We start from the raw sequence: 22775 nt of genomic DNA, 5'->3' as shown, positions 1-22775 counted from the left end.
CACTGTGGTTTATTTAGTTTATGAAAGTTCCAGGGTGGGGCTTGGTGGTACAAGGAGGAAACTCCCTCCTGCTTTTTTGGGCCATGTAACTTGTTGGATTCTGCCCCTTGTGCAGCCTTTGATCTGTTCTCCTGCCTCCCAGTCTGGGTGTTTTCCCTGCTCATCTTCCTGTCCTACCAAGGGGAATAAAGGCAAGCTGGAGGCTGCACAGAACAGTAAACTTGAAAGAAAACTGAAAAAAGTAAAAAGAAGGGGCTGGGATGTGAAGTATTGGTTAGTCCTGGGTATTGTGATGAGAAGAAAATGTGAATGGACTCAGAAGGCAAAACCAGCACAGGAAACTGGGAAAATGTAACAAAACATTGGGAAGGTCACTAACAAAACATGGCTTGAAAATAATCCTGTAAGTTTATTCTCCTAACATCAGAGGCTCAGCTGTCTCAAGATGCTACACACACGTGGCAGGGCAGGGGCAAGGCCTGGTAGAGCCCAACTGAAAACGTGGCAGGCCAGCAGTGACTGCTGCAGCTCTAGTGTGGCCAGGCTCAGGTACAGCCACAGACTGGCTCTTGGTGCAGTGCCAAAAGCAACTTCCAGTCAAGTTCAGTGCTTGCAGAAGCTCAGCTTACTGCAAAAAGAAGTAATCTGAAAGAAAAAGAATCCCTCCAGACTACAAAACAACAGAAATATATTTGAGAGCTGGAAAGCCCACCTTAAGATATTTTAAGTCTTAAACACAGTCAACTGGTGGCAGTATTCTAAGAACAGCTTCTTCCTCTTTCCATTAAGCAGAAATAAGGAAGAAAATAAAATTGAACTACATTGGTCATTCCTGGTGACAGGATATCAGTTTGAGTTTAAGAACAGTCTCCATCCATCTGCCATACTTCACATCTGTTGCTTGGCAGAAAGAAAAGCTAGCAGTGTCAGAAAGGACAGTAGTGATCCTGAAATGAGAAGAGGACCTTAGGGGCTAAGCTTTGAACATTCAGCATAGACTTGCTAATCAGTGGCCTCATAAATAAGTTTGCCCATCCACGAGTGAACAGGATGTTAATTTGTCCTGGTTCAGGGCTCACTGCATGAAGCATGAGACTACCACAGACCATAGCATTGATGCCATTAGCTGCACCTCACAGAGGTATTGCAGCCTGGCCAGAACCAAACACAAACCGTGGCATTAACTGCACTCATTGCACTGGTTTAGCTCTGATTTGAGAATGTGAAGTATGATGAGCACTAAGTATGGTATAAGGGTTTTTTGAAGCCTATCTAAGGGTAAGCCAGGGCTCCCATCCTGGCCCATGCTGTGAGCTCCTGCCATGCCATCCTGCACCTCAGTCACCCCAAGATTCCTTTCTTGAGTCTTTCCTTTTGCTAATCATAGAATCACAGAATCCATTAGGCTGAAAAGACCTCAGAGATTAGTCCAACCTATGACTGAACATCACCTTGACAACTAGACCGCAGCACTAAGTGCCACATTCAGTCTTTCCTTAAGTACCTCCAGGGAAGGTGACTCCACCAGCTCCCCGGGCAGCCCATTGTAATCAACCTAATCAACCTTTCTGTGAAGAATTTCCTTTTTAAATCGAACCTGACCCTCCCCTGGCGCAGCTTAAGGCGATGTCCTCTTATCCTACCCCTTGTTCCCTGAGAGCAAGGCCGGTCCCCACCTGGCTACAACCTCCTGGTCAGGAAGCTGTGCAGAGCCATAACGTCCCCGAGCCTCCTTTTCTCCAGGCTAAACACCCCCAGCTCCCTCGGCTGCTCCTCACGGGATTTGTGCTCCAGCCCCTTCCCAAACAACGCCGCCATTCTCTGAACACACTGCAGCACAGCTATCATCCTTTCGTGAAATATCTTCCACGTTAAAAAGTCTCCCTCAGATCTTTTAACACGTTAAAACACGGTTGTTCCAAGCAGCGAGTCAGGATCAAATCACTGCATTCGTCTCTCCGTACAGGAACTCGACCGCGTCGCCCATCTCGGTTCGTCCGCGGCCGCGGGCGAGCGCCCGCTCTGCCCACAGCCGGCGCTCGCCCCGGCCCGGGCCCGGCCCGCTCTGCCCACAGCCCGCGCTCGCCCCGGCCCGGGCCCGGCCCGCTCTGCCCACAGCCCGCGCTCGCCCCGGCCCGGGCCCGGCCCGCTCTGCCCACAGCCGGCGCTCGCCCCGGCCCGGGCCCGGCCCGCTCTGCCCACAGCCCGCGCTCGCCCCGGCCCGGGCCCGGCCCTCCGCCCCGCGGCGCCCGCCCCCCGGCGGTGCGGGCCGTGAGGCGGCACCTGCCCGCGCCCGCCCCGCCCCCCGCGCGCTGCCCGCCTGCGCGGGCCCGCCCCGGCCGTGACGGGCGGCCCTCGGCCCTGCGCTCATGGCGGCGGCGGCGGCGGGACGGCCCGGCGGGGGCCGGCGCTGAGCGCCCCGGGCGGCGCGGCGGGCGGGGGCGGCCGGTGCAGGCGGCGGGGGCCGGGCCGGGCCGGGCCGGGCGGCGCAGCGCGGTGAGCGGCGGGGCGGGCGGAGCGCGGGGAAGGAGCGCGGCCGTGGCGGCGGCTTTGTGTGCGCGGCGGGGGAGGGGAGCGGCGCCGCCGCACGTGGGACCGGCCGCGGGCAGCGCTCCGCCCTCCGCGCCCGGGGCGGCACCGGCACCGGCACCGCCGACGCCGCCCCCCGCGGCGGCCTCCGCGCCGCCCCGCGCCTGCGGGTCGAGTCCCGCGGTGCTCTCGCCTCCGGGGGGCTCGCTGCCCCCTCACGGGCTGGGTCGTGGCTCGGGTTGAGCGGTTCTGGGCGAAGGACAGCCGGTGTGTGACCCCGCAGCGGGGAGCCCCGGCTAGTGCGAGGCAGCTGGGCCCGTCCGCTGGCTCCACGCTCCTGGGGTGCCCAGCATTCCCCTTCCACGGGCGGTGGTGCCTCTGTGGGGGGAGCCTCGCTCTCCTGGGGTCACCTGCCCGACCACGGGTGCTGTCCCGAGCATGGCTCACCGGCCTCTTTGGCAGCTCTTTGCCAGGGGGACAGGGGACTTTGCCACTGCGGCTCCGCTGGGGCTGTGGGCACCCGGGCTCTTGTGAGCCACAGGCGTCAGGAGGCATTGGAAGCTCCTGGGCTGTGCGGAACAGAAGCAGCTCCCAACTGTGAACCTGTGCGATGATCCCTGCCTCCACTAGAGAGGTGCCCCTTCTCTTTTGGGGGTGCACCGCTGGCCTCCACATGGTGAGAGGTTGAAGCCTGCCCTGATGGTCACTGTGGGAAAGGTTAATGCTTTTATTTTTCCCGCTAGTGGAGTAGAGAACATGTCTGGGATCAAGAGAGTGATCGCAGAGAAGGACCCTGATTATGAGGACATCACAATCACACATCCCAACAAGCGGCACAAAGCAGCTGAACAGTCAGGTAGGAGCTGTGGAATTGGAAATTCTGTGGATGTGGATGCTGTCTGTAAACCAGTCAGGAAAAGACTGGGGTAGGAGTTAGGGGCAAAGGGCAGGTGTTGAGCAAGGCAGGTAGTGATACCTCTGTGTAGCCAAATGAAGATGTATCTTATGTGGAGTCATCCCTTCCTGCTATCTGGACCAGAAGTAAGGTGTGAGGATGCAGCCTTTGGTGCATGATAGGAGATGGAGCACAAGCTGTCCATGGCCCTAGCACTTTGGTTCCTATTGCTTCCTAAAGTATTTACAGTCCATCTTCCCCTTCTCCAGCCTGTGCATTTGCTCTGTGGCTGAAGTCTGCTCTGGGAAAGATTGGCAGGTTGTTTACATTTGGGGGGATAGAGGTCACAGTACAGCATGAGGAGGAGAAAAAAAATCCATGACCCTGCAGGGTAAAAGAGATGCACAACTCTGCAGTACGTGCACTGGCTGTTGGAAGATGACAAGTGTTTGCAAGAGCTGGCAGATGAAGCAGAAAGAAGCTTCTTTGATGGAGTGTAGAAAGGATAATTTAGGGAGAAGGAAGGGGCTTTGAAACATGCAAGAGAGGAGGAAGAGGAGCATGACTGAAGGAAAGGTGGATAAAGAAGTGTAGTGAAGCAGGTAGCTGGATGAGTAGGTTTGCATTTGGCACGCTTGGGTGTGCTTGCTTTGGGAAGCAGCCTGTTGGCAGAGTGCCTGGGACAGGTTGCAGTCTCTCTGGGCAAATGAGAGTCGAGCTGCTTGCCCCGGGGGCAGGGAGTAGGCTAGTGATTTCTGGCATAGCACAGCTAGTGAGAGAGGATCGTGATGGGAAGAGCTGACAAACAGGGAGGTGAGAAAACTGAGCCTGGCTGTGGGCTCTGAAAAAGATCCAGGAGTAGAGCCGGAGCTGCCAGTTGGAGAGGGCCAGAGGATGGCTTAGTGGGTGATGTTCTGGAGGATGCTGTACAGCTGGACAGGTCTGAGGAGGCTGAGCTCTGGGCTGAATGTGTTGCTGTGCAGTTCCTGTCTGCCACGTGGGACAGGGGCCCTGCCAGTGGGGGCCTGGTGCGGCTGTGCTGGAGCTGGCCGTGTCGCCACTCCCAGCTGCCTGCCCTGCCTGGCTGCCAGAAGCCACCACCCTCCGTTCTGGCGTGTCCCGGGGACTTCAGGCAGGTTTTTTATCTGCTTCTGAAGCAACTTTTCAGAAGGTCTTGATGGTGAGCAGGCAGAGAGAGTCTCAGGGCATTAGAAAACTGTCCTTGCCGAAGTGAACTTTGCTTTCAGGAGATTCCTCCAAATTGGCTTCTTTCTTCTTTTCATGGAAGATCTCCAGCTTTCAATACTGGAGTTCCTTAACTACACAAATTTCACTAACATGATCTTAATGAGGTACTGTGGTTGACACTAAGCTGTGAAAAAATGAATATAAAGTGTTCTTAAAAGCCTCTGTAATATAACCACAAATGCTAAAGTGCTTGAATCATCATGATGCTGCTGTGGCATGGCATCAGCCTTGGAAAGAGATGCAATTGTCCCTTTCTGAACCACACCTCTGATGCCTTAATCTGTTTAGGTTTATTTTAAGTGTATAGCCTTACATGAGAATTTCCTCATCATGGTGTTCATGGCTGGAGGTAAATTATATCCCTCTGGTTTTAAATTTTGCCTTACTCATACAGATTCAAGCATAATTGTGTGTTTTAATGTAGGCTTGAACTATTTCTGGTCCTAAAAAAAATATATATATATATATACATATATATATATACACACACACACACATATATATATATATATATATATATATATACACAAATATATATGTGCCTGTGTGTATATATGTATGTGGAAAGGAGGAAATTTATTCAGGACACTCCTGTTGCATATAGAGGCATCAGTTGCCTCACTCCTGTTGTAGGTACCTGATCACACAGTAAAATTGTCTGTGCTATCTGGAAGATGCCAGCAAAGCTTTGACTTGCTTTTCTTTTCTTTCTCTCTGGTGATATTAGAAACCTCTTCAAACAGATATGTACATTTTAGGAGGACAAATGCTTTCTCTGAAGCTCAAGCCAGGTTGCCTCCTGTTTCATGTAGAAACAATGTGAGATTTTTCCAGGGAAAACCAAGGGAGACTCTTTTGCTGATCTGCTTTATAGTGGGGTCACTCCATGACTTACACAGGCTGGAGCTCCTTTTCCAGGCTTTCTTCTAGAAGTGTAATTCCTGCTTTGCCACACTCTGACTTAGAATTTGATAAAAACAGAAGTTGTTTGAAATGCCTTGATCTAATGGAGGTGCCCTAAATGAAGGGTGGTATTCAAGTCTACAGTAGGTGTAGAGCAAAAAGAATAGGTCTTATGTTTATACATAAGAAAAATATAATAATATGCCAATTCCATTCTTAGCCACTAATTTGCTGTAAGGCATTTGCACAGTTTGAAATCCTGAACTACATACTTTCCACCAAGGTCAGTAAACTCCTGCTGAAAGCAGCTACATTTTTTTGTCTGCTGGGCTGGAAGAGGATTTTGCAACAGGTAGACCAGCTTTTGATAACGTGTTTCCTTTGTGAGTGATAAACAGCTTGTAGGCACTCCAGAGCAGGCTGCACTTGGTGCTGGGGCTGTATAAATATGAGTTTGCTTTATTCTTGCTGTGTGAGGTGGTGTAAATTTCCTGGATGTGGATGTGCCAAGGAGAGCAGAAGAGCGTCCGTGGTGTTCCAGCTCGCTGCGGCGCAGCGTGGCTGGGCCAGCACCGTGGAGTTTTCCTTTTGCTGTGTACAGCTTTACTTGGGCAGAAGTAAACAAACTGGCCCTGTTCTTCCCATTTTCTGTTATTTGCCATCTCAGACCTAAAAAGGGAAAAATAGCTCTCCACATAAGCCGGCTTTTAAAGATACATGTGTTTTTTGTTAAGACATAACTTTTTTTTGGAAGAAAATGATCCTTCCTTTTATGTGTGTGTGTATGCTGAACTTATTATCCCTTCGCTTCTGTAGTGATTTCTGATCTTTCTGTTTTCAAATGGAGCCTCAGAAATAGAAATATAAATACTTCCTCCTTTATTTTCCTTGTGTGGCCTTGTACAGCTCGAGATGTTACTGTACAGAAGATTGAGACCATTATAAAGGAACAGTTTGCCGTGGAAATGAAGAGTAAAGAACATGAAATTGAAGTTATAGATCAGGTATAAAGGTTTTGTTCTTATAAATACCTAAGATCTTGGTGTTTGGGGTGTGGGGGATTTCCGCAGTGCTGACCATTACTCTGTGATTCCTTTCTGCAGCGCCTGATTGAAGCCAGGAGGATGATGGACAAGCTGCGTGCCTGCATTGTAGCTAACTATTATGCCTCTGCTGGTCTCCTCAAAGCTGGAGAGGTAAAAAACTACTTTGGGAATAACAGGGAGTCTTTGCAAAGGAAGGTGTGGAGTTCAGTGGCTGTTCAGCAGTGTTTGTTGTTTAGATGTGATTTGATGACATAGTGGAATACAAACTGCAAGTGGGGTGGCAGTGGGAGAGGAGACCTTTGCAGCATCTGCTGGGCCTCAGGTATCTTGCAAAGAGGAGTCTTCAAGAAGCAGTTGTGAAGTTGTTCAGCAACCCCCGGTTCTGGTTTCTGAAATACTCTGCATTTTTTCTCAGCCTCAGTTTTTCCCTGAGAGCACCCTGTTTCTCAGACACTGCACAGTTTGTCCTTGCAAAGCTGTGAAAAGTGTGGGATATGTTTTCCCATTTCTCAGGAGGAGAGTGGCAATAGATGCATTTGGGCACTTTTCAGGAAAAAAGAAAAATAATAAAGATTTCAAGATTGCTTGAGTCTCAGGCAGTGCTGTGAAACCATCTTCCCTTTGCCCTGGCAGGCAGTCTGTTAATGGCTTGGTGAACAGACTGATGGCAGCAGTAAAGCAGGAGATAAATCAAGGAGATATCACAGAGTGATTAAAAATTTATAAGATTAAAAAACCTCAAACCCTGTTAATTAAACCTGAGTTCTGAGCACTCTGCCCTTAATGACTGCTAATTGTAGGGTATTCATGATTGTACAGACTCCCAAAAGACATGTAGTTCAATACCAGTGTAGGCATTTTGTTACCATCTTTTCCATTAAAGTTGATCTGATTTCCAGTGATTTTTGGAAGCTGGAAGATGGGTGCTGCAAACATGGGTTTCACTCTAATTCCGTAAGAATTTCTTTTCCAAGCACTTGCTCTCAGTGCTGCTCCTGGTTTTCCTATTATGCTTTTCAGTGGACTTTGAGTGAGGTAGAAACAGAAGGGTTCAGCTTCTTTTTCCCTCTCTGAACTTGAGCAGCTGGTGTTGGGAAAGGTTGTGGTAGCCTTGGGAGGCTTGGAGATCTCTCTGCCCCCCTTTGATTTTTGTGTAGGCAGCTGAAGAATGTGACCTAAGTTCTCGTCTTTGTAAGTGCCTTTGTCCATTGTCATCATGTGTCTGCAGGAGCTGTGCTGTTCCTTGTTCTTCTTGTTCTGCCATGCAGGATGTTTTTTGCCCTGGTGATTTTCACACTTTCCAGAAATACTATATTTTGTAATTGTTTTGAGGTATTGACAAAACTTACTGGTGCCTCCTTGCTTTATTTAGTTTTCCACTGTTTTTATGAGTTTATGGTTGTATCTTTGATTACGTTTTAATTTTTTTTTCTGAAATCCTGATTTGCACACAAGGTTAAATCAGTTTTTCCTTTATTTTGAAATTGTTGCTGATTTCAATTTTCTTTGTTGTCTGTTTTTAATTTGGGCTCGTGTATGTTTGACCAGGCAGTGAAATACTGCCTTGTTTCTGCTTCTGGTAGAATAGGAGTCTTTGTAGTTTAATTCAGAACTTCTGGGAAGATGATTTGCAAGTTCCTGACCTGTTCTCATAAATATAAACAGTTCTCAAACTCAATGCTACTGAGTTTTGAGGCTTGGGATTCCTCATGATTGTGCTTTATTATGTTTTCCCACAAGTTATTGGACAAGGTGTTGGCCATTTTACTTGACTAGAGGTAACACAAAAGGAGTCATGTTTGGTTTGGGCTCTGGGGCTTTTTGAACAGGCTGTGTGTGTGTCCCTGCCTTTGGATAAATGGCTTTAACTCTCCCAAGCTAGTAATGAGAGTTGGTGATTGCTCTGCTTGTGCATGTAACAGACAGTTGGAAAGGCAGTTCTGGAATGGTCCTTCAGAGGCTGAGGTGGGACAATGTTCATAACTCCACTCTTGCTACCAGCTCTTGAGGGCAGTTCTGCTCTGTAGTGATCTGGTGTCTGCCTCCCCCTCAATCACGTTGGCAGAATTCTGAATCGGGGAATTTAATGTGAATTAAAAATAAAACTGCAAAGGGAAAAAACCAAACAAAACAAACAAAGCAACAAATCAATCCCAAGTCGGTTTCTTGATTTGTTTTCCTTTGTGACATGCCCCATGAATAACTGTTCCAGCCTGACTGATGCGGGTGGTTTGGGCCGGGAAGAAGCCTCTTTGAGCTGTGGCTGCAGGAGCTGAAGGGAGGCTGGCAGAGCTCTGCTGCTGCACAGGGGTTCCTTCTAACTTGGTTCATCCTCACTCAAGTGAGAGGGAGGTCTGGTGCCTGAGTCAAGAAGTGGCCAGGGGACACTTGTTCTGAGTTGTTGGATATTTTCCTTCTACTTCAGAGGTAAATAGCAAATGCAAGAGAAAAAGAAGGACCTTTGTCATGGTAATGAAAAAAACCAAGAGAGATTTGAACACTTGCCTGCCCTGTCCTCCCCCTTGCAGGTTTAGGAGGATCTAAGATTAACTCTAAGATTTCTGTTTTCAAGAAAGTTTGCAAGCATGCCTAAGCACATTATTACTTATCCCCTGTTAAGCTTTGGGAGCAGACAGGGTGTAGCTTGCCTCATAGGTGTTGACAAAGCTGCCAATGAGTATCAAAGCTGAAGAACCTGATGCACTTCCCTACCCTGCTTGCCTGCAGGAGCCGGGCAGCTGTGGCCTTCCTGTGTGTGGTGAGACTGGAGGTGGCTGCACAGGAAGAGGCTATTTTCAAAGGGATGTTTTAGGTGGTTGAGTAGGCTGCAGTCCTCCCTTCCAAAATGTGTTTCTGAGATCAAAAGGTGTGAAGGAACAGATTGAATTTGGGGTACTGTTTCTGTAGAACCCTTCTAAGCTTTTATCTTCTGCAGCATCTGTTTTTCCTGCAGGGGAGCTGATTAAATATTTGCTCTTTCTTCATTCATTGACTTTTTCTCTTCTGGCGCAGCTTTGTTTTTATCTGGGCTGTGGGGAAATAGTGAGCAGATCTTCCCGGGGTAAATAGTGAGCAGATCTTCCTGGGGGGAATGGTGACCAGATCTTCCTGACCTCTTCGTTGCAGGGGACCAGGTCGTGTGACGCAACAATTCTTAATCACCCTTCAATCAAGAAGTTCTTGGAATCTCCCTCAAGATCTTCGTCTCCAGCTAACCAGGGCTCGGACACCCCCTCTGCCAACCACTCTGAGAGCGACTCGCTCTCTCAGCACAATGACTTTCTCCTGGACAAGGACAATGGCAACTTGGACGCTGACGAGCGGCTGACAAACAGCCTGGACCAGAGACAGAGCAGAAATGCTGGCCGGGTAAAGTAAAACTCGAGTGGTGATCAAGTTGTTGGAGGTGTGTGCTCTGAGGACTCGGTGCTGGCACCAGGAGCTCTTCATGTTTTCACCCACCTTGCTGAAGATGTGTTTCTTACCCTCTCCAACTGCTTGCTCCCACTCCCTCAGCCTGGCTTTGCTGGGAGGCCACCTGAAGTGTCTGTGACGTGGGTACCTCCTCTTACCTCAGTCCTGCCCAAAGTGAGCTCAGCAGGCCGGGGAGAGCCGTGGGCTCACACAGCTCTGCCAGCCTCGGCCATAGCCTCTGGGGAAGGAGGTGCTTCACAGCCTGGGCTTGGGCTTTGCTGTATGGATGGAAGTCAGGTCAGAAGGGTAGAGCCTGCAGAGGAGAGCAGTGTGTGTCATTCCCAGCAGTACTTCCAGGCAGTGTTGCTGCTGCCTGGCTCTGGGTGCCCATGGGGACTGCGTTGCTCAGAACAGGGGATCCGCTGGAGGGCTTCGGCCTCCCCAGCAGCCTGTAGTGCAAACAGTAGCACTGGAGGATTAACTCGCCCTGGCAGCCTGAGTTGGTAGAGCCTGGGTGCACAACTTGGGACCATACAGGAGAGAATTGTTTTTCCTCTTGATGGTGCTGCTTGCTGCTGTGCATTACCACCATGTCCTTAACTGAACCAGTCTGACCGAAGTAAAAATATATTCTGTCAGTGTCCCTTCATGCTTTTTGTGGGGGTTATTTTTGACCTGGATCCAGTCCCTCCCTTTGTGGCTCTCTGTGCAGCCACACAAATGCTTCACCTGTTGCCTGCAGGTAGCTCCACTGGGGAGGCTCACTCAGTGTCTGCAGGTGAAATGTGAAATGAGGTGAAACTCTTCAGTTTCCTTTCAGTTCCTTTACGTGGTCAGGCCTGCCAGAGGAGTACAGCCAGGGGTGGGTATATCTCAGTGAATATGGCTGCCATCTGCAGCTGAATAATTTGCACTAATCCATGGCAGAAAGAGGAGTGATTCTGCCTCCATTAAGCAGTGTGACACCCTTGACAGCAGGGCTGCAGTTCACTGAAACTCTGCCTTGGGTCTGTAGCAGAAGGCAGATGAGCCATACAGAATGTGGACCCACCTGTGTTGTAAACCACCAGACCAATAGAACTTGTTTCTGTGCTGGAGGCATAGATGGATGGAGCAGTTGTATTGCTTGGGGATAGCACCTTGGTGCATCTTTGACCAATGCAGAGGAGTCTGAAGGAGTGAGGAGGAGCAGAAGCCATCCCAGCATTCTGTGACTCCTTGCTCCACTTTGAGGCATCCCTCACTTAGCAGAGGAGGGGAAATGGTTCCTCAGTGAATCCAGTGCTTCCCACTCTGAGCTTCTGGCAAGTGCTCAGAGGAGTGCATCCTCTGGGCTGCTCTGTGGTCACTCGAGGATGGCAGTCCCTTACTCTCCAGCCAGACACTTCATCCAGCAGGGTTGTAGAGAAGTTTCTCAGTAACATGCAAACAACACTTCTACCTGTGTTGGCATAGTGGGTGGTAGGATCATTGTGCTGGGAGTCTTGGCCACTGCTTGCTAGCTGGGGTTGTGTTACAGGGAGGCTGGGTTTATTATGCCAGGGTATGGCTGTGGGTCTGTGGGTTTACCTGGATGGCAGTGACAGGTTATGGCTGCTCTCCCCGTCTCAAACCCAGCCTCGATTCTTCACTGTGAGGCAGCACCAGAGTCCCTCAGAGAAGCAGATGCTGGGAATGGGAAATACTTAGATTTTCAGCCCCCACTCATGGGTGATTGAGCTTTGTTCCTGGTTAGTGACCATCATGATGCCATTCTAGCCATGGCTGGTTTTATTTCAGATAGTGGAGGGGCAGTGCTTTTGAAACCCAGGCTGACATTGTGGCTCAGCTCCACGGCATGTCACACCATGTCTGCTCAATTAAGCCATGCAGTGTGTTCTTGGCCAGGCAGGATAGCGTTGTTACATGCCTGAATTGCTTAAATGTGCCTAGAGAGCAATTTAAGTATTTTTAGGAAGGATTCCTTGTTGGTCTTTCATTTTAGCAGGGTTTTTTTGTTGTTGTTGGTTTTTGGTGTTTTGGTTTTTGTTTTTTTTAACAACACCTTGCTTTTCTAGCACCAAACAAAATGATGTTTAAGAGGAATGTTTGGGTTTTTGTTTGCCTTTTTCTTCTTCCCCTACCCTCAGGACAGTTCGGGTGTTTCAAGCTCTCAAAAACCAGGACAACGAAATGCTGGACTGTCAAATGATGAAACTTCACGACTTTATGTGAAGAAAACGATTGTGGTTGGCAACGTCTCCAAGTTAGTATCCAGAGCCTGAGGGATGGTCCTTTATTTCAGGATTAAATTGAATAGAAAGTTCCAATTAGGAGACAAATGAAGTTGCTAGGCTGTCACAATATGAGCTGTTACCCTTGAATAATCACTGTACCCAAGGCAGCTCTCCTCTGGTCTCAGCATAAGATTTTTTGTGGAAGGAACTGGTGTTTTAGTAGTTATTTTATTTATAAGTTTATGTGTGCAGAGGTTTTAAGATCTCTTTCCCTCAAGGCAAGTCTTTCAGCCTTTTTTGATGTGGTAGAAGTCAAAAGTTTTCCCCTGAAAATTTGGAAAAGCAAGTTATCCTGATTGAGTGTGTTGGCTAATTGAATTAGTTGGCTAACATGGGTACAATGTGGGGGTCTCTTAAACAAGAAAAACCCCAAGGGAACAATGCACCACCAACCACAATGAGGAAAATTGTGCAAGTTCACAGTAGTCTAAATAAATTATTTCATACAGTTTTTACTTATATTTAAAAGAAGACGACAGGTAAATATGTATAATTTTTCATCTTCAAGGAAATTAGTGAAGAAAGGCATTAGTTTTGGGAAACTGGACGATTGCAGGTTTTAAGTCTCCATCCTTGCTCTACTCAAGTCCATCTTTTGCACAGAATATATCAAACATTTGCTGACAAAACACAGAGTCAGAATTGCTCCTTGAAAATCTGCCTAGGGCTGGACCCAGAACTAAGTATTGACTGAAGTTGCTTAAAAAATTATAAGAATAATTGTAATTTTTTTGTATTTATGGTAGCAGAGTTGTTGATGTTGTGTTCTGGTGTGGTTTTGCTTCCTGATAGCTCAGAATAGGACAGGATAAAGAATTTGACAGTAGTAGAATGTTCAAATTAAGCCTTCTTAATTAAGAGTCAAATGTTTAAATGGGTGAATGTCATATGGCAGTTGTGCATTAAAAAGATGAAGATGTGTTAGAAATTTAGAGTAGATTGTGGGACCTGTATCTGTTCCTGGATGAACTGTCAGAGTAAGGACAAATGAGCAGAAATGTACAGGGGGCAAGGTTCCCACAGGCATTTTAACATCCCAAATTTTTTTGCCTAATCTTTCCCGAAATACTTTTTGCAGTATTTGTCTATTTGGGATTTTTATCTCGTGTTTGTTATTTAATTTCTTTGCCAGGTACATTCCCCCTGACAAGAGAGAAGAAAATGATCAGTCAACCCATAAATGGATGGTGTACGTCCGAGGCTCTCGGAGAGAACCCAGCATAAATCATTTTGTCAAGAAAGTTTGGTTCTTCCTCCACCCCAGTTACAAACCTAATGACCTGGTAGAAGTGAGGTAATAAGGAATTATTCCAGTCTTGCTTGCCAGTCTTACAGTGCCAATTAACAACTTCTTTTCCTGGTTTAATTCTCCATGTGTGTATTTAACCTCTAGCTTAACTTGGCTTACTCCAATATAGTAGTAAAAATAAATGAGGTTTTTTATGTAGCAAATGTGCCAAACAGGTTTGTTGGCTTGGTGTTATTTTTAAATTTCCTTCTGAGAAAAAGCATTCAGGTGTTGCATTTCTTGCTGTTCATGTGGGTTGTGTCTCTCCTGTATGTGTTACATACATTGTCTGCTGCTCAGGTTAGGCTTATGGTGCTAAACAAAGTGTTTTCTATCACCCCTCTATTTCAGTGTGGAAAAGAAAGAGGAATCTCCAAAATCTGATTTGCCCATATTTTTAATACTACATGTGTATTTGGGCATAAATATCCATCTCCAAAATATTTCTCCATGGTGTGAGATCAGTGGCACTGGCTTTGTGCTCTGAGGGCTTCCCCATCAGTGTAATGGGGCTGGTGCTGCAGGAACAAGGCAGCTTCCCTATGCTCTCCCAAACCTGTACCCCACACCTGTTTTCCCAGCTGTGACCCTGGTGGGGGTATGTTCTCTCTTGGGAAGTGCCCTGTCAGTCTTTCATCCTTCTTCCTTGGACAAGACTGAGGCAGGATGCCTTCAAAGTAGTTGGTGTCTTCCCAAAGAAATTATTCTCCACAGGATGGTCAGCTGCCTCCTGGAGGGAGAAGTGTGGGAAGAGCTGCTTAGATACAGAATGGCAACTTAATTCTGGCAAAATTAAACTACTGAAAGCAACTCCAGGAAGACTTTCCTGAGATAAAAAGTGTTGGTACAGCTCAGTAATGTTTCTGGGAAGACAACCCTGAGCAGGACAAAAGCAAACTCAAAATCAAATTACATGTGATTACTGTCTTTTTGTGCCTTTCTTAGTTGTCAGTGCTGGTGATCTTCTGTTGTAATCCCATCTAGTTAATAGATTCCTGGTGTTGCAGTCCCATTCATTGTAGTGGCCGTTAATGTTCCGGACTAAAAATCGCCCTTAAACCTCCAGCATTTTTTTTTCTGGTGAAAAAAACCATATTTGCCTCTACAATAATAAGCTGAAATACAGAGTAAAAGTAAATGTTACAGATCCTTCTTTTCCAGCTTGGAGAATGACAGCGATTAACTTTTCCTTGTTGTCCCTGTGTTGTTCTCTTGGTGTTATATAAAGCCTGTGCCTTTTTGCTACTAGATAGGGAGCAGCAGGTAGGGATTGCAAAATGCTGCATTGGAAGCTTATCTTGAAGTGAGCTGACTTGGGTTTTTCTTAATCAAGTGTTTTTCATTTGACATAGCACAGCCCTTTTTTTTGTCTTCTTTTTAAAAATACCAGACTTGTTTCCCACATGTCTCATCCAACAGTGCTTTACCATTTTCTTCCCTGTCCCCTTGTGTAAAGTTAAAGTGTGTTTTCAGCTGTCCAAAGCCATAAAATTCTTATTGCTATGATTACACTCTCTCTGTGGTGAATAGCAGACCTGATGATAGCTGTATTTGTCAGCTAGAAAAACAGTCTTTGTCTTTCTGAAAAGGAGGGAGGTGAAAGCTGTACCACTTCTGCATCAAAATGTAATCACCATTTCTTTCCAGAGAACCTCCATTTCACCTGACCAGGAGAGGCTGGGGTGAATTCCCAGTGAGAGTGCAGATACACTTCAAGGATAGCCAGAACAAAAGGATTGATATCATACACAATTTGAAGGTATTTGAACAAAATACTTAAGAGAAAGGTGTTTAAATGAGCTCTCATGCTGTTATGGAGTTGATGCAGTAGGAGGGAGCCCAGCCTTGCAGCAGCTGGACCTGAATGTGCTCAGAGCAGCAGTGCTTACCTGTTTTTTCCCTAAAATTTGAGATTTTTATCATGTTTTCACTGCCTTTACCCTAACAGGGTGCTTCAGGTCTGTCTTTCTGCTGGAAAAGTTGCTGCCATGTCTGTTCTGTTCCTTCAGCAGAGGCATGCATCAGCTAATGATTATCTTTGTTGTTAGAGAGGGCAGGGAGGGCTGAGATTCCCTATTCCCTTTGAAGAGAGCTCCCTTTTCCAACTCATTCACCCCTGCAGCACTTGGGATTTCTAGTATGCAGCAGTCCTGGAAAACTAGGCCATTGCTCCTTTTCCTTTTAATTAGTGGTCCCTGGCATTAGTGGACTTAAGTCCTGAGCTGGGTTAGTCTCCTCTTTCTTTGAGCAGCATTAATTTTATTTGAACTCTGCCTGCATTGATGAATTTCCTGCTAAATAAGGTACCTCATTGCAACCCTAAATATAGCCCATAGAGGAGGTTGAAAATATTCCCCTGCAGCTTAGGGACATTTAATGCAGATGGTGAGTAAAATATATCAGGGGAGATGTGACTTGGGGAGAAGTTATTAATACTATGATGGACAGTAAGGGAAACTCAGCCTACAGAAGAAAAGTGAGCCAGTCCATGGCACACAGGAGCTCAGATCAGCAAATCTTGCTGTTCTCACACTGAGCCTGTGGCTGCTGTGAGGATGTAGAGTGAGCTGAGCCCTCCTCTGTGCCTGGCACCCCGTGTGCCCCTGAGCTCTGGCACATCCTACACCTGTCAAACCCAGATGCTTCTACAGTGTCTTAACAGGTGCTTCTGGGATGTTATGCCTCTTTATCAGCTGCTGGTTTGGTGTGAACACTTACTTAAACAAAAACTACAGTGTGAACACAGCCTTTGTGCTGGTTAATTGAAAACTCAGTTTTTCTCATTATTATTTCCTTATTCCATCAGGAACAAAAAAGGACACTGCTTGAGGACTCCTCTTAGATGGAAATATTCCCTCAACAATCTCAATTCCTTCAACTTTTTTGCTCCTTTTCTCTTTAGCATGGGCCTTGGGTCATCGCTGATTTTTTTGCAGAAGAGAGGGAGGGCACTTATCAGAGCACACAGATTTCTGACCTTACGGCCTCAAAATATTGGATGCTCTGCTGCTCAACTCACATAGTTTGAGACTTCTTTCAAACAATTTGTCTTGTAAATTCTGGCTAATACAGTTCTTTGCCCTGGCTAATGTATTGTATTGTCTTTTCCAGCTGGACAGGACCTACACAGGCCTGCAGACACTCGGTGCTGAAACGGTGAGTCAGGGGGTTGTGGGATGGATTTGATTCCCTTAAAGATGTTTAAAAAGAAAAGATGCACGGGACTAAGCACAGAGTCAGACCCATTTGATTTCACAATTTCTAGAATGTCGATTTTGCTCTCTTGTTGAATGAAAGGATTATGACCCCTTGTCACTTCATGACAACAGTCATTTCTTCTCCTTCTTGTTTCGGGGGAGACTGTTTCCAGCTCTTCCTTCAGAGAGAACTTGGCTTGTACTGGAGCTTTAAATTTTATTGCTGTGTGAAGCTTTTGGTACAAAATGTTCTGATTTGCATTCTGATCTGCTGCAGAGCTTACACATAAAGAATTTAAGTTCAAGGGATCACCCAACTATTCTGTTGAAATTTTGCAGTATATTAAGTACTTCTAAGTTTCTGTATCTGTCAAGATTCAGGACTTTAATGGAAAATGAACTCTTGAAATAAATAAATTAATTAATAATGCATAATTTGCTAAATTTCTAAAGTTTTCTTGATATTGTTTTTCCCCTTGTACTGTAGTGAATTTTTATGGTTAAATCACATTACTTCAGCTTTTCAGTTTGTGGAGAAAACATCAATGTGAAATGTCTACTGTTATTAAAGAACACTTTTGAAGAGTAAATCATGTGGTGTGTTTCTCAAGGCCTTACCAGAAAAGGCAGGCTTCAGTTTGGTGCCTGTCCCTACAGGGGTGTGCAGTCCTTTCTTAGTGAGTTGCTTAGAGCTGGGCTCCAAAATCCTTCCAGTGTTTACGGTTCGGAGTTCCCCATGGACCAAGATGAGCTGTTTTACTGTGGGGGTTCAATGTTGCAAGATTTTTGTTGTAGCTCAAGTACTGCTGGACCTTTGGGAACTGTCCCTGAAATGAATGGAAATGTTATGTAGAGCTGGGGGAAACACAGAGAGAGGTTTTTAGTCATTAAAATAAAAAGGCATAGTTGGTTTTGGGTTTTATATCTTTGCCAAGCTACCAAATACTAATGTCTTTTCTCCTGTTTTTGGAAGGTAGTGGATGTGGAACTACACAGGCATTCCCTTGGTGAGGAGTATCTCTTCTCCCAGTCTTCAGAGTCTGACCTTTCTGATGTTCCTACATCTTTATCACTGCCACTGAGTATCCCAGCGCCAGTCAAAGCTTCTTCACCAATTAAACAGTTGAGGGACTCCAGCCCAGATGGTTCTGTGGACAAAGGTAAAGCAAATGGGTGTCAGTGAAATGCAAGTTCTTGGAACTTTGGCTCTGCTGGATACCTCCTCTTATTTGCTCTTATGCCTTAAAGGTTGCTGGTGCTACCTTCTTGTTGCTCACCCGAGATCATATTTTCCTTAATGTGCTCTGAAATGTTGTTCAGAAATTGTTACGGATTATTTTGGTTTGGGCTTTGTTGTGGTTTGGTTTGGGTTTTTTAATCTGAAGTTTGTTGGACAGGCTCTGTTTTGCTAAAACATAGTGAATAAGGAAAAGCAGATGCAGTTGGAAAAAAGGTGGTTGAGTAGCATTTGTAATTTTGGCTTTGGCAGACTATTTTCAGAGGGGATTTTAGGTTTCTGAATGTTTAGGGGGCTGTGTATACATTTAAGGAATTGGTCTAGTGGTGTGTTCAGTTATATATGTTAGTGCCTAACATGAGCTGACTGTGAGGAAACAAAAATCCCTAGGTATCTGTAATTCCTGTACTGTGGAGAATAGAGACTGAAAATTTGGTGTGTGTTTGTATGAGGGACAATGGCATCTCTGCACATTGGGGTCTTATTCTCCCCTTCAGGAAAGTCAGGATCCATTACAGTGGGGCAGCAGCTGAGGCCTTAGGATCACTTGGATTGCCTGGAACAGGCAGTGCTGGCCCCATGAATCCACTGTAGGATTTGTAGTTTGTGTCACATAGGAAGAGCTGTGCCTCTGTTGGCATTTGGCTTTGTTTTCTGGAACACTTGGTTAACTGGGCTGAGATACAGAGGTGTGTGTTACACTCTGGTGTGAAAAGCCTGGGCACAGCCAGAAGGTATATGTTTATGTCTGTATTTCAAAATAGTGTCAGATGCTGCATGGGCTGATGCTTTTCTTGATCTATTCCCACATTCCTGTGTTCAAGGAGTGGCTGTAAGCTGCTGCTGTGCACGGTTGTACTTCCTCATAGGCTCTATGGTGCCACTGGTGGTGTTCAGGCTCAGCAAGAAGAGCGTCTGCTGTTTAAATGTGGTCTTTTCTTGTGGCCCAAAAAGGACAAACACAACCACATTTTAAACACACAGTTTTTTTATTCAAACAGGAAGATGTGTAGCATCTTTAGCTGAGCAGTGTACAGCCAACAGGAAGGAAGTAAACCTACCTCCTTTTTACACTGACAGGCAGTGGCTTCTCTCAGCAGCTCCAGGTTAACTGATCTCCTTGAACACCAAATAGGGTGGATTCCATAGCCCACCTCAAAAGGCAGTCTCTGGTCTTTGAGTAAGAGCTCTCTTGAGCTCTTACTCCAAAAAATGCACTGCAAGATTCTCTGCAAAGGAGATCCAGCCTTGGTCCTGTGGAGCCCTAACCGAGGACACTTGGGACTAGCAGCAGCTTTTGGTCAGTGGAAGGGCATTCCAAGGAAATTTGTAAGAAGTGGCTGATCACCTGCCACAGCTGGACAGGCTGTGCATGGCATCATTTTATTCTTCTTGTGCAGCAGATCCAACAGGCCTGTGCAGGAGCAATCCCCTCCCTCACTCTCTCCCTGTTCAACGCTTCCCACCAGTTGCATTTTCCTTCCTTCCTTCAAGAATGTGATTGTCGTACCTGAGTTGTGCTTGTGTAGAGGAGCACAGTAAGGAATCAGATGTCAGCCTAAGCAGTATTTCTGTTCTTTTCCCTGTTTTGATCAGGATTCTCTGGGAATGCTGAAACCGAAAGACATGCCGCGTTTTATTCCCTGCCATCCGCCATAGAACGGACTCCCACCAAGTTAGCCACACAGAAAGTTGCCTTTGGCTCTCATGGAAATTCAGCCTTTCAACCCATTGCAGCTAGCTGTAAAATAGTGCCTCAAGGTCAGAGTCCAAGCCCTGCAGAGTCACCAGGAAAATCCTTCCAGCCTATCACCATGAGTTGCAAGATTGTATCAGGTGAATGTTAGTTTACTTACCCGAGTGCTTTCCCCTGGAAAACAAGAGAGTGAACCAGTCTGACTTGTTCTGTGTCCTTCCCTTGGTTTTCTGCCAGTCTTTGAGCATCAGACAGTAGGAAACTCTAGAATAAGGAGCGAAGCACACTTCTTAATTTTCAGTGAAAAAAATACAGGTGTGAAATGGTTCGCAAGGGATGAAAAGCAGGATGAGAGCTGTTCTCTCCCTATTCTTAAACGCTTTTAAGTATGAAATAGATAGTCTTGAAATGAACTGCTACCCACAGAAAGGCCCAGGCCAGTACACATCTTCCATGTGGAATGTTTTGTATGTGGGAAGAGTCCATTCTTCTCCCTATTGCTTTCATACAGCTGGGATGGATGAAGAAGAGTTTTTTCCTTGATTACTGGGCAAATAATTAGTTTTAACCTTATAGACTCAAATAGACCCTCTTGTACTTGCCATATTGCATCAGACAGAGAGGCTTTGGTCTCTGTCTTTCAGAAGTGCACCTTGTGTTGGATTAAATTGCCAGCTGGCTGCAGTGGGCAGTGTGACAGTTTCTGAACCAAACATGGCCAAAGTGCTGCTTTGCTTATTTCACTTTTGGTCCCTTCCCTGCCTGGGTGTGATGCCAGTCACTGGATGATGTTTTACATCAGAAAGTGTTAATGTGCAGCTCACCATGGCACATGCTGGGAAGCTGCAAGGTGACCTATTGCAGCTCTTCATTTTCTGGTGTTCAGGGTAGAGAGGATGAAGCACCAGCTATCAGTACATGTGATTTCTGGTGATCAGCTCCCAGATAATTTTCTTAAAGTGTGTCTGGTTTGTTGTTTTGTTTTGATATGTTTTTTGGGTTTTTTTTTAATTAAATGTGAATATTGTTCCTTGACATCCTAAAACTTTACTCAGGTTGATTTACACTTGAACCTATGTCAAGTGCTTTATTCTTTCGTTATAAGCTGTTCTCTTGATCTTTTCCCAAAGCTTCCTAGAAAGCAGGAATTAGGGGCCATCCTATCTTTTCTAAAGTCCTTGGACTGTTCTTTGTTGGTCTTTGCTGTTTGAATGTTTCTCTGCTAAACATTTTTCTAAAGTTCTGCTATCTGCTGAGAAGGGTTACCCCTTTGAGATTTCAAAGCAGTTCATAAGACATGGGGATTTTATTTGATGGCCATTTATATTCTGTTTTAACTGTCAATAATTGCTAAGAAAGTAGATTAAAAGACAGGGGAATCTTGATGTTTGCTGCTGTCTCTTTTCTCTGATCACTTCCTTGCCGGTCCTTTTCTCTGAATTTTTTGTTTACCTCTTCATGCAGTTTTTCCTTCTCTAGTTTCTCTCTCTCCTGGCCGCGTTACCCAGAAGCTGCCCATTTTACAGATTGATTTCCAGGGTTTCTGCTGTAGTGAGAGCAGTGAAGGGACCAGAGCAGTGAGGGGCCTGGGTGTTCCTGCTGCCTGTGGCTGTTCCACACAGCCTTTTTAGGGGTACTCCTTGGTTCCCACTCTTCAGTGCCTGCACCTTGGGCTGCACAAGGGCAAGACAGCTCAGCTCTCTTTCTCCATCTCCTTGGGTGCACTGGTCTTGGCAGTGAGAGTGATGTAGGTAATATCACTCAGGATTTAGGAGTGGACCAGATGCCTTCTCAAGTTCCCTTTGAGCCCTGCTTGTCCTGGTAGGCAGAGCATGTCCAGGGTAGCTATGAGCCATAGTGCTTTATGTGCCTTTTCCTTTCCTTCTGTCTTCTCTTTCCTTCTCCAAGTCCTGTGACCTCACTCACGCTGGGAAATGCATCTTCAAAAAACTCCTTTTACTATAGCCATTTTCAAAAGTACTACAATTGCCATGTTTTTATGTTCTGACAACATTTACAAGCTAGAAGCATTGGACTTTTTTTCTTAAGGTTCTCCAATATCGACCCCTAGTCCATCTCCGCTACCTCGTACCCCAACGTCCACTCCGGTGCACATGAAGCAAGGCTCTGCCAGCTCAGTCCTCAATAACCCCTATCTTATTGTGGACAAGCCTGGACAGACGGTTGGAGCAGCAGCCTCAAGCACAGGTGTGTAGTGTGACCACAGAAGGCTTAGCCTCACCTGTTCAGGTTTGTTCTCCCTTCAGAATGATCAGTACAACTGCAGCGTTTGAGCTCGTGGAGATGGAAAAGCGCTCGGCAGAGAAAAGGGAAGGTGTTGGTTTGCACAGCTGGCCTGTGTGCATGGCTGGGGGTATCTCAGGCTTGAGCATTGCTCCCTGTAGGAAGCAGCACAGTGTGAAGCCAAACTGAATGCACCAACACCTCTTCGAAGAGAGCTTGTTCTTTTCAGGTGAAAAGGGAAGGGGAGAGAGTGATGTAGACCATGTTGCACAGCTTTAGACAGAGTGCACAGGTGGTTGGGTGACATGCTGGTGTGGATGCGGCAAAGAGCATGGAGAGGTCACCGTGACTGGCAGATCAGTCTTAGGTCACAGTGTGGGGCACAGTAGATGTGGTAAAATACAGAGATCCTGGTTACCAGGAGAAAAGCCATCCTGGATTTTGTTACTGCTCTCAGCTTCTGCCTGGTCCAATCCAGCTGGTTTGGATTCCTCTTTACTGGTTTCCCTCAATGGTGACAAAAGCCTGGGGTCGCAGGGAGGGCTGAACTGCAGGACCCAGGTGATGGATAGGGGAGTCAGTCAGTAATCTTTGTGTTGGGGTGGAGGAAAGGTCCCTCAGAAGTCATTTATTTGTTGTGATAAATGGCCAAGCACTGCTGTCTATTTTAAAACACACTTGTTTGTGTATGTGTGTGCTTCCCAGTGTCTCAGCAGCATGCCCAGGGCCAAGTGAGGGAGTGCAGCATCCGTGGAACACAAATGTTTGCTGGGCATGGTTGGAAAACACAAAAATTATTTTT

The 22775-nt window shown here is 46.4% G+C and overlaps 1 protein-coding gene across 10 annotated transcripts in view; it reads left to right on the top strand.

Moving 5' to 3' along the window:
- Positions 1-2441: 2441 nt before the first annotated feature.
- Positions 2442-22775, top strand: part of YEATS2 (YEATS domain containing 2) — a 48402-nt gene continuing 28068 nt past the window's right edge. For 2 of the 10 annotated variants that reach the window (XM_038145791.1, XM_038145794.1), the window contains exons 1-11: positions 2616-3385; positions 6482-6579; positions 6679-6771; positions 9748-9990; positions 12165-12280; positions 13444-13605; positions 15247-15358; positions 16711-16755; positions 17770-17956; positions 19630-19869; positions 21779-21937. In XM_038145791.1, coding sequence (XP_038001719.1) covers positions 3229-3385; positions 6482-6579; positions 6679-6771; positions 9748-9990; positions 12165-12280; positions 13444-13605; positions 15247-15358; positions 16711-16755; positions 17770-17956; positions 19630-19869; positions 21779-21937 — 1612 coding nt within the window. In that variant the 5' untranslated portion in view covers positions 2616-3228. Of the gene's footprint in view, positions 2497-2615; positions 3386-6481; positions 6580-6678; positions 6772-9747; positions 9991-12164; positions 12281-13443; positions 13606-15246; positions 15359-16710; positions 16756-17769; positions 17957-19629; positions 19870-21778; positions 21938-22775 lie in introns of those variants that run through there. The other 8 variants (XM_038145792.1, XM_038145793.1, XM_038145790.1 and 5 more) reach the window with 8 other exon arrangements.

The sequence above is a fragment of the Motacilla alba genome, chromosome 9 (genome assembly GCF_015832195.1).
Source record: "Motacilla alba alba isolate MOTALB_02 chromosome 9, Motacilla_alba_V1.0_pri, whole genome shotgun sequence".
Lineage (NCBI taxonomy): Eukaryota > Metazoa > Chordata > Aves > Passeriformes > Motacillidae > Motacilla > Motacilla alba.
Note: the sequence above shows the minus strand (reverse complement) of the source record. Positions and strands in the feature narration are given on the sequence as shown.